We start from the raw sequence: 15,637 nt of genomic DNA, 5'->3' as shown, positions 1-15,637 counted from the left end.
GTCAAAATACACAGGGTAGCTGAATGGATAAAAAAATATGACCCATATATATGCTATCTACTAGAGACCTGCCTCAGAACAAAGGACTCACACAGAATGAAAATGAAGGGATAGAAAAAATTTCCATGCAAGTGGAAAGGAAAAAAAAAAAAAGCTGGGGTAGCATTATTTATATCTGAAAAAAAAAATAGGCTTCAAGGTGAAAGCCATAATAGGAGATCTTGAAGGCAACCTCATAGTACTAAAGGGATCAATACAACAAGAGGATATAACTCTGGTAAACATATATGCACCCATTACAGTTGAATACAAATATATATAAAAACTTCTGGAGGATTTTAAGGGAGAGATTGACAGCAATACAATCATAGTAGGGGACTTTAACACCTCACTGACATCACTGGATAGGTCTTCTAGACAAAAAAATCAACAAGGAAATAGTGAACCTAAGTGACATACTAGATCAGATGGAATTGACACTCAGAACATTTCACCACAAAGTTACAAAATATACATTCTTCTCAAGTGCACATGGGACATTTTCAAAGATAGAACATATGATTAAAATTAGAAAGAAAGCAACAAGAAAAGGCCAGAGTAAGTAGAAGGAAGGAAATTATAAAGATCATAGTGGGGAAAAATGACATAGAGACAAAATAAAAAGCAATATAAAAAATCAATAAAACCAAAAACTGGTTCTTTAAAATAATAAACAAGATTGATGAACCTCTAGCCAGACTCACCAAGAAACAAAGAGAGAGGACCCAAATAAACAAAATCAGAAATGAAAGAGGTGAGTTAACAACTGACCACACAGAAATACAAAAGACTATTAAAAAAATACAACGAACTGGACAACCTGGATGAAATGAACACTTTCCTAAATAAATGCAATCTTCCAAAACTGAATCAGGAAGAATCAGAAATATCTGAATAGGCTGATAACTACTGATGAAATTGAAGCAATAATCAAAAGACTTCCAGCAAACAAAAGCCATGGTCTGGAGAGCTTCAAAGGGGAGTTTTAGTAAATAATCAAAGAAGAACTAACACTCATCCTCCTGAAACTATTCAAAAAAAAAAAATAATGAGGAAGGAACACTTCTAACCTCTTTTTATGAGGCCAGTATTACCCTAATTCCAAAAACAGATAAAGACACTACAAAGAAAGAGAATTACAGGCCAATATCCCTGATGAACATGGGTGGTAAAATCCTCAACCAAATATTAGCAAATCAGATCCAGCGATACATTTAAAAACAATCATACACCACGACCAAGTGGGATTTATTCCAGGGATGCAAGGCTGGTACAATATTTGCAAATCAATTAATGTGATACATCATATAAACATACTGAGAGATAAAAATCACATACTCAGGAGATTAAAAATGGCGGCAGAGTAGGAGGATGCTGCATGGCCATGCTCACAGGAATAAGCTGGAATTACAACTGAAATACGAGAAGGCTTCCTGAATAAAACTCACAGGAGCGAACCCTGATACCCAAGGACTGAAGGTGGAGCCGGCATAGAGACCGATAGGAGTGGCAGAGGCGTGACCCACAGAGGGCAACTGAAGTCCCAGAGAGTTTTCTCAGCTGGTGGTGGAGGGGGGGGTGCCACTGAGAATTCTGGGATCTAGTCCCAGAGCTGGGCTCCCCAGCAGAGAGCACCAAGCTGAGGAGGGTATCCACATAGCATCAAGCTGTGGAAAGCAGTGGGGTGCTGTCTGCCAGGGAGTGGCAGCTGAAAGTTCAGGCACCCTCTTAAAGGGCCAAAGCACAAATATTCCCTGTAAAGCCACCCACCTTGTGCTCTGGCAGAGGGAGGGCGAAGAGGACTGGAGCTGTGAGAGCAGAGGCCAGCACTGGGGACTCAGGGGATAGAGCTCAGAAGGCAGACACCCCATGTTTCCTCAGCTTAGTCATTCCCTCACACAGCCACATAGACATCTGCCTTGCCTCAGGGGATAGACATCTGCCTTGCCTGGGGGGGAAGACAGTTGACACACCCTATTAGAAAACACCTTGCCCTGAGGCCGCTTAAGAAGATTAAAAGTAACAATTCGAAGGAGTAACAGCTGCTTGTGTAGCCCACCCCCATTCAAGGAACAGCAGCCTCCTGATCAACACACCCTCTGTCTGAGAAACAGCAGCTGTGTGTGAAGCCTCCCCCCACCAGCCAGAGGAGCCACCACAGCAGTGAACAGCACCCATCAGAGGAGCTGCTGCCAACTGAGGAGCAGCTGCTACCACAACCGCCCGAGGAGCAACCGCAGCACGAGAAGCCACTGCCACCCAAGGAGCAGCCACTGAACGACTCAACATCTAGATCTTTCCGTGAGATCAAACATGGGTAGACAAAGAAACCCCCAAAGAAAAGAAAAGGAGGACTCACCAGAAAAGTAGCTAAGTGAAACTGAGGCAGGAAGCATGACAGAAAAAGAATTCAGATTAAGGGTCCTAGAATGCAGGATGGAGATAAAAATCAACAACATATGCAAGAAGCAAGAAGAAACAGATGAAAAAGTCAATAAATTATGTAAGAACCAAGAAGAAATGAAGAGTGATATAGCTGCAATAAAAAAACACCATTGAAAGTTTCAACAGTAGACTAGGAGAAGCAGAGGACCGAATTAGCGAATTAGAAGACAGGGAAACAAAACACACACAAAATGTACTGCAATTGGAGAAAAAAATTAAAAGACAGGAGGAGAGCCTAAGGGAGCTATGGGACAACATAAAACAAAACAACATACGAATAATAGGGGTGCCAGAACAACAGAAAGAGGAACAAGACTTAGAAAACCTATTTGAAGAAATAATATCAGAAAACTTCCCTGAGGTGAGGAGGAAAAAAGTCACACAAGCACAGAGAGTCCCAAACAAGGTGAACCTGAAAAGACCCACACCAAGACACATCATAGTTACCATGGCAAATGTTCAGGACAAAGAGAGAATCTTACAGGCTGCAAGAGAGAGACAGAAAGTTACATACAAGGGATCTCCCATTAGTTTATCAAATGATTTCTCAACAGAAACACATCAGGCCAGAAAAGAATGGACGGAAATTTACATAGTGATGCAAAGCAAGGGACTGAATCCAAGAATACTCTATCCAGCAAGGCTATCATTCAAACTTGAAGGGGAAATAAGAAGCTTCACAGACAAAAAAGGCTAAGGGAGTTTATCACCACCAAGCCAGCAATGCAAGAAATGCTAAAGGGACTGGTATAAAAATAAGAAATAAAAAGCTCAGAAAGAAAACAGCCACACAAAAAAAGAAATGGCTACAAACAAATACCTTTCAAGAATAACTGGCACAAGAACAGACATATAGATCAATGGAATAGAATAGAGAGCCCAGATATCGGCCCAAACCAATATGCTCAATTAATATTTGACAAAGGAGGCAAGAACATACAATGGAGCCAAGATAGTCTCTTCAATAAATGGTGTTGGGAAAATTGGACAGATATATGCAAGAAAATGAAACTAGACCACCAACTTATACCATACACAAAAATAAACTCAAAATGGATAAAGGACTTAAATGTACGACAGGAAACCATAAAAATTCTAGAAGAATCCAAAGGCAACAAAATCTCAGACATATGCTGAAGCAATTTCTTCACTGATACAGCTCCTAGGGCACTTGAAACTAAAGAGAAAATGAACAAATGGGACTACATCAAAATAAAAAGCTTCTGCACAGCAAAAGAAACCATCAACAAAACAAGAAGAAAGCCCACTGCGTGGGAAAACATATTTGCCAATGTCATATCTGATAAGGGCCTAATCTCCAAAATTTATAGGGAACTCATACAACTTAACAAAAGGAAGATAAACAATCCAATAAAAAAATGGGCAAAGGACCTAAATAGACACCTTTCAAAAGAGGACATTCAGAAAGCCAAGAGACATATGAAAACATGCTCAAAATCACTAATCATCCGAAAGATGCAAATCAAAACAGCAATGAGGTACCATCTCACACCTGTCAGACTGGCTATCATCAACAAATCAACAAACGACAAGTGCTGGAGAGGATGTGGAGAAAAAGGAACACTTGTGCACTGCTGGTGGGAATGCAGACTGGTGCAGCCACTATGGAAGACAGTATGGAGTTTCCTTAAAAAACTGAAAATGGAACTCCCATTTGACCCTGTGATCCCACTTCTAGGAATATATCCCAAGAAACCAGAAACACCAATCAGAAAGGATACATGCACCCATATGTTCATAGCAGCACAATTCACCATAGCTAAGATCTGGAAACAGCCTATGTGCCCATCAGTAGATGAATGGATTAGAAAACTGTGGTACATCTACACGATGGAATACTATGCTGCTCTAAAGAAGAAGGAACTCTTACCATTTGCAACGTCATGGATGGAACTGGAGAGCATGATGCTAAGTGAAATAAGCCAGTCAATGAAGGAAAAATACCACATGATCTCACTCATTCATGGACAATAGAGACCATTATAAACTTTTGAACAATAATAGATACAGAGGCAGAGCTGCCTCAAACAGATTGTCAAACTGCAGCGGGAAAGCTGGGGATGGTTGGGGGGCAGGAGCTAGGGGGGTAAGGGATCAACTAAAGAACTTGTATGCATGCATATAAGCATAACCAATGGACATAAGACACTGGGGGATAGGGGAGGCTAGGGGACTGTCTAGGGCGGGGGGGGGGGGGAATGGACACATATGTAATACCCTTTGTAATACTTTTAGCAATAAAAAAAAAAAGGAAGACAAACAATCCAATCAAAAACTGGGCAAAGGACCTAAATAGACACCTTTCAAAAGAGGACATCCAGAAAGCCAAGAGACATATGAAAACATGCTCAAAGTCACTAATCATCTGAGAGATGCAAATCAAAACAACAATGAGGTACCATCTCACACCTGTCAGACTGGCTATCATCAACAAATCAACAAACAACAAGTGCTGGAGAGGATGTGGAGAAAAAGGAACACTTGTGCACTGCTGGTGGGAATGCAGAGTGGTGCAGCCACTATGGAAGACAGTATGGAGTTTCCTCAAAAAACTACAAATGGAACTCCCATTTGACCCTGTGATCCCACTTCTAGGAATATATCCCAGGAAACCTGAAACACCAATCAGAAAGGATATATGCACCCCTATGTTCATAGCAGCACAATTCACCATAGCTAAGATCTGGAAACAGCCTAAGTGCCCATCAGTAGATGAATGGATTAGAAAACTGTGGTACATCTACACGATGGAATACTATGCTGCTGTTAAAAAGAAGGAACTCTTACCATTTGCAACGGCATGGATGGAACTGGAGAGCATGATGCTAAGTGAAATAAGCCAGTCAATGAAGGAAAAATACCACATGATCTCACTCATTCATGGATAATAAAGACCATTATAAACTTATGAACAAAAATAGATACAGAGGCAGAGCTGCCTCGAACAGACTGTCAAACTACAGCAGGAAGGCCGGGGAGGGTGGGAGGGCAGGAGGGGGGTGGGTAAGAGATCAACCAAAGGACTTGTATGCATGCATATAAGCATAACCAATGGACATAAGACACTGGGGGGTAGGGGAGGCCAGGGGATTGTCAAGGGCGGGGAAAAAAGGAGACATATGTAATACTCTTTGTAATACTTTAAGCAATAAAACAATAAAAAAAATTCCAAGAGCCAAAAAAAAAAAGTGTAAAGACTCAGGGGCTGGAATGAGCATGGCATGTATACATACAGGGTGGGGCAAAAATAGGTTTGAGGTTGTTCATATGGAGAATAATACAATAATTAATATATAGTAAAGAAAAAAATAAAAATAAAATCACATACTCATATCAATTGATTCAGAAAAATTGGCTCTGGTGCTCTGGCTGTGTAGCCCAGCCTGGGCACCCAGCCTCTATCTTCTCAGGGAACAGACTCTCCCATAGCCCAGTGCTCCCTCCTCTCTTGACCTGCAGCCCCTGGGAGCTAGGTCCAGTACTCTCATGACCTTACCCTTACTACCAGTTTCTAGGTGTTTTCTGTCTTTCCTTGTTATAAGTCATCTCCTCCTCAGCTGAACCTCAGTTGGTAATTCTAGGTGAATGTTCTCCTATTTTGTTGTTTTTCCAGTTTGTTCCTGGGACGAGACGCACAACAGGTCTGCCTATTTGGCCTCCATTTTCTCCCCTCTGATCCTTTTACTTTGAATCTACCTTTGTCTTTGCAGCTTAGAAATGTCTCTTATAGGCAACATATGCCTGGGGTTTGTTTGTTTTTTACCCACTCTGCTACTCTGTGCCTCTTTATTGCTGAATTCAGACCATTTACATTTAGGATAATTATTGTTGTATGGGGATTTCCTATAGCCATTTTTTCTTTTGTTTTCTGGTAGTTCTGTGCCTCCATTGGTTCTTTTCCTTTGTGTTTCTGTCTGTTGTTCTTGTTTGGTGGTATTCCATACTTCTTTCCTCTGTTTCCTCTTTTTTTTTTAAGCTATATGTCCTGGTTTGGGGATTTTTGTGTGCGGTTACCGTTAGGTTTGTAAATAATATATACTGTAGCTTTTTATTCCTTTGAGTGCATCTGATCTCCATCCTCCTTTACCAGTTCAGACCTTTACCCCTTCCCCTTTTATGTTGTTGTTATCACAAATTATCTCTGTATAGGCTATAAGTTTTTGGTGATCTTACTCATAGTGTTGTGCCCTTATGTTATTTGTTTCAGGTAGAATAACTTGAGTATTTCCTGCAATGGAGGTTTTCTGGTGATAAAATCCCACAGCTTCTGTATATCTGTATTTCCCCTTCATATTCAAAGATTTATTTTGTTGGATATATTATTCATGGCTGGCAATTTCTCTTTTTTCAGACGTTTGAATATTTGGTTCTACTTTCTTCTGGCTTTTAGAGTTTCTGCTGAGAAGTCGGATGAAATTCTGATGGGTTTTCCTTTGTAGGTCACCTCCTTCTTTTCTCTGGCTGCTTTGAGAATTTTTTCTTTGTCGTTAATTTTTAACAGCTTTAATACAAAGTGCTTTGGAGAGGGCCTCTTTGGATTGAGGTAACTAGGTGTTCTGTTTGCTTCCTGGATTCAAAGATCCAATTCTTTCCATAGGTTTGGGAAGATTTCATCCATTATTTATTTTAATAGACTCTCCATTCTATGCTCCCTCTCCTCCTCCTCAGGAATGCCTATAATTCTAATATTGCTTTTTCTGATGGAGTCAGAGAGGTCTCATAGAGCTCTTTCATTTTTCTTTATACTCAGGTCTCTCTCTTCTTCTCTCGGCGTCATTTCTATATTCCTATCTTTGATATCACTAATTATTTCCTCCATCTGGTTGACTCTGTTTTCTATGCTCAGTAGTTCACTCTTTTTCAAAAAAAAAATATACACACACACACACATCAGAGAGGAAGGGACTTTGAGAGAGAGATAGAAACATCAATGATGAAAGAAAATTATTGATTGGTTGCTTCCTGCACACTCCCCACTGGGGATTGGGCCTGAAACCCAGGCATGTGCACTGACAGAATTTGAACCATGACTTCCTGGTTCATAGGTCGATGCTCAACCAATGAGCATTGGGCAGTAGTTTACTCCTATTTTCTTTAATTGCATGTTTCATTTCCAGGATTTCTGATTCATTATGTTTTAAAGTTTTAATCTCTTAGGTCAAGTACTCATTTTGTTTATTGATTTGTTTTCTGAGTGCATTGAATTGCCTGTCTGTATTTTCTTGCATCTCAATGAGTATTTTCAGAACTGCAATATTGAAGTCTATGCCACTTATATCACACATTTCCATGTGTTCTAGCTTGCTTTCTAGGGATTTTTCATTTTCTTTCTCATCATCTTCAATATTGTGGTTATACATGGTCTTTACTGTCCTCCTATGCCTACACATCTATTTTTGAAGAGGTCTTTCTATTATTTTCCAGTAGATGGTGCTGAATTACAAGATTTTTTACTTCTGTGATCTCCTAGTCTTGAACCTTCATGGTTTCCATAAGACAGTATAGCTGTGCTTCTTGCGGGGGGGGGGGGGGGGGAGGAGTTTGTTTTGCCCTCACCATAATAGGAACTCCTGACCTCCATGAGGTTCTGCCACAAGCACGCCTCCTGGGGATCAGTCACAGAAGGAAACAGCATGTCTACTGCAATCGCTCTCGGTTTACAGATGATATGCTTCTGGATCCAACTCCAGGAGGTGAGTTTTTGGGAGTCCAAGCAGCAGCAGGACCTTGTGCTTCTGTTTCTTTGTCTGAAACCACTGCCTGTCTAACAGTGGAAAGTCGCGTGGTAGAAACCTGTGCTCTGTCAGACCTCTGCTGACTTAGACACTGTTCCCATGATTCTTGCCCTGCTGGGTTGCCCTATCACCCCCTAAAAATCTCTGTTCCTTCCGGCCAAAGGAAGTGCCTGCTATCACTGGCTTTCTCCCCTCTCCCCACTCGGCCAAGACAGGAGCTCCCAGCTGCAGGGCTGTGTCTGTGGGCCATTTGCACTTTCCTCCCTTCTCACCTACCCATTTATTCCTCGTTGCCCACCTCTAGATGTTTCAATGTGCAGGTCTCTCAGGCATGTGTCTGTGTTGATCAGGGATTTCTTTGTTGAACTATAGTTGGTTAGCTTGTTTAAATTTCAGGGTGAGAGGACAAGGGGCTCTCTCATGCCGCCATTCCTCTGACATCACTCCCTGTTAAATTTTAAACATTTTGAAGTAAATTTTTTAAATGTCATACTTCTCATAGTAGAAATAATATAAATGTTCCCTTGTGATTCAGATCCATAATTAAGAACATTTGAAAATATTAATATAAAATTTAAGAAACTGTTGTTTGTCATTATTACACTGGGTGTTGTCCCTAACTCATCCACCAGATAGCCCAAGACTATGATTCACTTCTGATTTTGTCTTTGTTGCTGGATACCTCTAGCAAGCCCAAGAAATTATAACATTCAAGGGTTATTTCTTATCAATGTTTCTATATCTATTTGTCCCTTTCTTGCCCTTACTATACTTTGCACTCTAATTTAGAGTTTTAATCAACTGTAGATAGAAAACCTCTAAACCAAATTAATATAACTGAGATAATAACCAACATGTCTTTCAGAAAGAGTTAAGAATATCTTCAACAAAATCTACACTAATAAAAATACCACATGATCTCACTCATTCATGGATAATAAAGACCATTATAAACTTACGAAAAAAATAGATACAGAGGCAGAGCTGCCTCAAACAGATTGTCAAACTGCAGCCAGAAGGCTGGGGAGAGTAGGGGGGAAGAAGGCGGGGGTAAGAGATCAACTGAAGGACTTGTATGCATGCATATAAGCATAACCAATGGACATAAGACACTGGGGGGTAGGGGAGGCCAGGGGATTGTCAAGGGCAGGGGGAAAAAGGAGACATATGTAATACCCTTTGTAATACTTTAAGCAATAAAACAATTTAAAAAAAAGACAACATGCAAATTGACTGCACCTTCGCTACACCTTAAGCCACACCCACCAGCCCATCAGAGCAACTATATGCAAATTAACCCAACCAAGATGGCAGCCGGAAGCCACGGAGCTGGAGTGAGCAGGAGGCCTGGTTACCCCAATGATGGAGGAAGCCAAGCTTCCCACTTGCCACGGCGGGCTCTGAGCTCCACTCAAAGCAACAAAGTTTCAATTATAGAAGGTAAATAAACCCCAGATACCTGCTTTCAGCCGGCCGTGGCCACGGAGCTGGAGCGAGCAGGAGGCTTCCCTCCCACCCACCCTGGCTGGCTCTGAGCTCCTCTCAAGGCTACAAAGTTTCAATTATAGAAGGTAAATAAATCCCATAATTTAAAAAAAAAGAAAAAAAGGAGAGGCTGGAAGCTTTAATCACTGGGGGGCTTGGCCAGCCAGAAAACGACCCCCCTCACCCAGACTGATCAGGCACCCCAGTTGGTACCCCCCCACACACTAAAGGGGGTGTGGCCAGCCTGCAAACAGCCATCAGCCCCTCACCCAGGCTGGCCATTCATAGTTGAAGATCAGCCCTGATCCTCACCAGCCAGTCATGAGAGGTCCATCTTTACCTGCACATGAACATTGGAGTTCCTGGTTCTCAGGGCTTCACACTTCAGGGTTTACACCAGCTGCCTGTATTCTCAGGCCTTGGCCTCAGGGAGGTAGTTACCTATGGGCTCCTCAGATTCTGAGACCTCCACACTTGGACTTACTTATACTATTGAGTTTGCTGGTTCTCCAGTTTGCAAAGCACAGATAATAGGGATCAACATATGATCCTATTCCTATAAATGCCTTAAATACTTCCATGTAGACCCTATTGGTTAGTCCAGAGAACACTGCCTAATAGAGGGACCTAGAGCAGGCAGCACCTCATGCATTTACCAGTTCTTCTGTTACCCATCCTGACAGGCTGAATTAAAACACGCTATTCTAGGCTTCCTCCGTAGAGAGAGACGAGAGAGGTTATGGGAATAAAGCCAATTCCCATGGATATGACCTGTCTCCAGGGTTACATCTTATGTGGTGTAGAAATACTAAGAAAAAGTGTTATGTGCCTGAATGACTTTTGTATTTCGATCAAAGGAATTTGGATGATTTTCCTGGCCACAGGCACGTTACTTCCTCCTCAGCAGGCTGACAGGCATGGGCTGGGAGGCCCAGCGGCTCAGTTCTTCTGCAGCGTGGACAAGACCTTGAGGTACTGGGGACCCTGCCTTGTGCCCTGAATCCCTCCTGGCACAAGTCCTGACTTGGGGGTTCACCAGCAGCACCATGAGGACGTCTCATGCCCAGGGTCAGTCCCAGCAGCGAGTCCCCTTCACCTCACAGGTTGGTGGGCCACTTAGCATGTCCCAGTGTATCCACCCACTGAGCAACCACAAGGAGGCAGAGATGCCCAGAGAGAAGGAAAGACCTGGAGGGAGTGACAAATTGGTGCTGAGCCCTGCAGCCGAACTGCATCCCAGCAGTTCCAGTGTCTGATCCTGAGCCCTCCACAACTTTTTTTCATCAGTAACTGGAGGGTCCTGAGGTGTAAACTGGGGAGACAGGTTAATACATGATAGAGGACCAGACGTTGGCATTTGAAATTGTCTTTATTTCTGAACATTCCTTTCCAACCATCCACCCAGGATTGACTCCCACCCATGCAGCTGGAGGCCAAATACCTCTCCCTGTCCCCAAGCAAATCAGATTCATGTTTCTGATTGTAGGACACTTTTGCCTTTGAGGTCCCATGAACTCCCCAACCTTTGGCCCTGCAATCCTGTACCCAGGCTAGATCCCTCCCTTTCCCCATTCACACTGAGCATGAACGTGAAACATGGGTGCCCCCTGCATAATGCACCCCGGTCCGAGGTTTCGGCTTCCAAAGGCCCAGAAAAGAAGCCTTTGCTGGGTGCACCCAGTGAGCAGGGTCACTACAGGGGCATATCATGGGCTCCATGTCATGAAAACGCCACCTTATAAAACTTCCTATGTATACGATTCTTGGTGACAAGATGGATGGTCCTAGGCTGTCCTAACTCCCTCAGTATCCTCGTGAGCTCAGCCTGGATCAGGGCAAGTCTCTCCTTGTTGACAATCCCTTGGGTCCTGTAACCCTCCAGGGGGATGGGGTACACCTCGCGCTCTAAACTGTGCAGCCTGGTTGTGTGGCGCAGCAGCTTCTCCACGGTGGCCACGGAGAAGTTGTTCATAAATATGGTGAAGTCCCTGAGCTGGTGGCAGTGGCTCAGGACAGGCAGGATGGCTTCGACTTAGGAGTCCCCCATCCCACATTTATCCAGACCCAGGCCCTGGAGGGTGGGTGCCACTGCTTCCAGCAGAGCTCGGAGGGGCCCACTGAAATCCACAAGGCTGAGGTCACATAGATATAGGAACTTCAGCTGCCTGAGGTTCGGGCACTGGAACAGGTATGTGAGGTCTGAATGCGTCAACCGCTGGCCAAACATTAGGCAGAATTTGTCCAAGGGAGTCTGCAGGCACCTGGGGAGACACAAAGCAGGTTAGGGCCTGGGGAAGGGGGTAGCCAGTAGAGGGGGTCCTGCAGGTGGCAGAAGATGGATTTGCCCAAGCCCAGGGCTGTCTTCACAATCTGATGAAGGCCAGCAGCCAGGACACCCAGTCTCCTTTTAGGCTGGGACAAGTACACAACATGGCCAGAGCTTCCTGTCCTCAGCTGCCAAGCAGCACACTGCACTCTGGAAGGTGACAGGACAGAAGGAAAACCCCGGGTATCTGCTCAGAGAACCCGTCACATTGTCTAGGTTAAGGGTGGACATCCCTGAACCTTAAGTGTGGGAGACAAAACCAAGAATGCTGTCAACTCAGGCTTCCTTCTGTCCACTGATTGGGCTCCAGGCCCTAGATATCTGGGCAACATGAGGTTAGTTCATGTAATACATAAACAACAAACATGGCACTAACAGGTTTGACTCCATGGATAGAGTGTTGGCCTTTGCATTGACGTGTCTCAGGTTTGATTACCACTCAAACACATGCACCTCATTTGCAGGCTCAATCCCTGGACCTGGTTGGGGCATGAGCGGGGGGCAACCAATCGATGTGTCACTTTCACATAGATGTTTCTCTCTCTCTTTTCCCCTCCCTTCCACTCTCTAAAAATCAATGGGGAAAATCCTCAGGTGAGGATTAGAGAGAGAGAGAGAGAGAGAGAGAGAGAGAGAAGAGAGAGGAGAGAGAGAAGACCTGGAAAGATCATGCAGCGACAACTGGGAGGCCAGTCTGCAGAGGCGACTTCTACCACAAACCACCTGTCACTCTTTGCAGTCCTTTCCCTCCCTCTCCCTTAGCTGCGGAATCATGCCTTTCCTTTCTACTAATGACCTTCCTGGAGCCCTAGACCACCTCTGACAAATGGGGAAGCTGAGACAGGCTCACGTGCGTTCACATGGCCTGTGGGCACAGAGCTTCTGTCTGGAAATGCTCCATGCAATGTGGCTTTTCCTCCTCCCTCCCCCTTCCTAAGTCCTGGTCACTTAGACATCTCTCCCTAAGAAAGAATTCACAGACCCCGGCTCGCTGGGTCACTCATTGAGCCAGTTCTGCTATCCCTCCTGACAGGCAGATTTTAAAAGATGCTTCTCTAAGGTGCTCACGGGATACCACCCTCAAAGCAGCAAACAAGACCACTCCCTTGCCATTCTGGAGCTGCGTCCACTGTTCCACAACTCACCTGAGCACCTGGTCCAGACCACCTGGGAGGAAGGAAAGAGCACACATGTAGAGCTGCCTGAGGTGCCGCAGCATGAGTATCTGAGAGAGGAATTGGGAAAAGGATTGCTGCTCCTCCTGCTCCTGCCTTTCCCCCTCCTGCTCCCCTTCCTCCAGCACCTCTGCCTCCTCCCACTCTTGCTCCTGCTCTTCCCTCTCCAACTCCTCTTCCACCCTCAACTCCTGCTCCTCTTCCTGTTGTGCTTCTTCCTCCCTCTCCTCCTCTTCACCCCGTCCTCCTCACAGTCCTCCTCATAGTCCTCAACTCTTCCAGGAAAAAGAGTTTCTGCAGGTTACTCATCGCTCCCAGGTAGAGAGCAAATGTCCTCAGAGTGTGCAGGTACTGCGTGTTCACTTTCACGTCCTGGATGCAGTCCAGCCTCACCCTATCCAGGACCTTCCTGACCCTCTGGAAGGGCACCTCAGAAGTCCTCAGTGTCTTGCAGCACAGATGTAGCAACCCTTCCCTCTGCTGGGCCCATTGGATGATGTGCATGAAAAACTTATCCTGGCCCCTTTCATCGAAGGTAAGGTCTAGGAACACCTCCAAGGGAGCCAGGGATGCTCCATGCTGGGTCTGGAGCTGTGCACAGTCACTGATTCTGTCTATGAGCAATTCTCGGTGCTGACTCGAAGCCACATATCCCAGAAGTTGGCACCCGTGTTCCTTAAATCCAGCACCCGGAGTTTGCACCTCCTGTGGGGAGAGCAGGACATTAGCTGAGATTCTTCCAGGTCAACAGGGCATTGGCTGAGATGCTTTATGGACTGTGTGTGTCAGTGGTTGAGCATCGACCTATGAACTAGGAGGTCACAGTTCAATCCCCAGTCAGGGTACATGCCTGGGTTGCAGGCTCAATGCCCAGTCGGTGGGGGGAGTGTGTGTATGTGTGCAGGAGGCAACTGATCAATGATTCTCTCTCATCATGGAAACTTCTATCACTATCTCTTCTTTCCTCTCTGAAATCAATAAAAATTATGTATTTTTAAAAAGATCAACTGAGTGAGGGCAGGTCAGAATGAGATTGAGCGTCTGAGTTGAGGCACCAATCAGACTGCACCCCCACCCTGAGTTTCTATTTTGAATCCCAGGGTCAGCTTCTCCCTTGCCCTCCTCCTCCCTCTGCTTTGCTTTGCTCAACTCCTTCACTTCCATCCCTCCTGCTCAGCACTTGGAGTGCCTTTAAGTACCACTGAGAGGAGGCAGGGCATGTTTTGCAGGTCCCCCTGACCAGTAGGCATTCCTCCACTTCCCACAGTGAGCTGCGCAGTGTGCAAGGGCTCCCCAAGCCTCACTGGCACGGTCAGAAACTTCAGGTCCACCCTCAGGCGCTCCAAACACCCTGATATCCACTGTCTCCCAGATGCTCAGTCAGGACCCTACCAGGCACCTGGAGCAGCCTTACCTTGGCCGAACCTCCTGGGCAAGCACAACGTCAATCGCGTCAAACACGGCTTTTAAGCCCACGGCCCTGGTTGGGGCATGATCAGGGGGACGCTGCATCAGGACCCTCAGAGGGAGGACAGTGAAGGGCCAGGCTTGGGCCAACGCCTTCAGTAGCTGGGGGTGGCGTCCACCACAGTAGGCCATTTTGAACAGATATGGGAAGAGCTCGGCGGGCAGGTACTCCAGACTGGCAATGGCTGAGGCTTGCTCCCTCAGCAGGCGCTTTGCTGCCAGCTTCAGGATTGTGGGTGGCATCCGGATGCTCATCTTCAAGGTGCCCAGAAAGGAATCCTGCAGAAACGTCTAGGGAATAAGACATCCTTGTCAGGCCAAACCTTTGAGCCCCATCAACTCACGCCCCTTCCCTCAGATGAATCAACTCAGGGCCAAAGCCACTGCCTGGCAATGGTGAGAGCCTCAGTTTAGTGAGTCTCATTCTAGGCTTGGTAGCCACAGAGCCATAGCTCTCCCCTGCAGGCCCCCAGACAAGCATCTCAGAAGCACCCACATCTTCATTCCAGTCTGACTAGCACGTGGGTACTCAGGGGCCTAAAAGCTGACCCCTACCTTTTTTGGAGGTAAGTTTCAGACCCATTTGGAACACAAACTAAATAGTTAAAATGTCCAAAAATAAAACCCCCAACAGTTAAGATGTTATCATTGAGGGCAGTAGGGGTGTGTGTGTCAGGGAATCAGCTTGTTTAGACATTTAAAAATAAACCAAAGCCTGTCGTAAATGTTTCCTCCCACGTCCTGCGTGGTTCGGGGTTCAATATCTGGAAGAGGAGCCCCACACAAATGAAATAGAAAAGAAAAGAGATAATTTGGAAATATTGGGGGACCAGGCGGGTAAGTCCAACTCAAGAGGAAGGACTTCCACCCTTGCTCAGTCCTCACCGACCTTTTATAGTCTGAGGTAAACAATGCAGTGGTTGGGGAGAAACCAAGATGGTGGC

General features: G+C 45.1%; 1 protein-coding gene across 1 annotated transcript; it reads right to left on the bottom strand.

Moving 5' to 3' along the window:
• Positions 1 to 11,757: 11,757 nt before the first annotated feature.
• On the bottom strand, positions 11,758 to 14,948 carry LOC132223678 (PRAME family member 8-like). Its single transcript, XM_059678736.1, has 4 exons — positions 14,641 to 14,948; positions 13,479 to 13,962; positions 13,197 to 13,276; positions 11,758 to 11,986 (listed from the first exon to the last, which is right to left on the bottom strand). The coding sequence occupies exons 1-4, from the start codon at positions 14,946 to 14,948 to the stop codon at positions 11,758 to 11,760; spliced, it is 1,101 nt and encodes a 366-aa protein (XP_059534719.1).
• Between the last annotated feature and the right edge of the window lie 689 nt (positions 14,949 to 15,637).

This window comes from Myotis daubentonii, chromosome X (assembly GCF_963259705.1).
Source record: "Myotis daubentonii chromosome X, mMyoDau2.1, whole genome shotgun sequence".
NCBI lineage: Eukaryota > Metazoa > Chordata > Mammalia > Chiroptera > Vespertilionidae > Myotis > Myotis daubentonii.
Note: the sequence above shows the minus strand (reverse complement) of the source record. Positions and strands in the feature narration are given on the sequence as shown.

Coding starts and splice junctions, on each gene's coding strand:
- LOC132223678 (XM_059678736.1), bottom strand. CDS start 14,948: ATGAGCATCCGGATGCCACCCACAATCCTGAAGCTGGCAGCAAAGCGC. Junction 13,277..13,478: donor TGAGGACTATGAGGAGGACT/GTGAGGAGGACG, acceptor TTCCTCTCTCAG/ATACTCATGCTGCGGCACCT. Junction 11,987..13,196: donor GGTCTGGACCAGGTGCTCAG/GTGAGTTGTGGA, acceptor GTGTCTCCCCAG/GTGCCTGCAGACTCCCTTGG.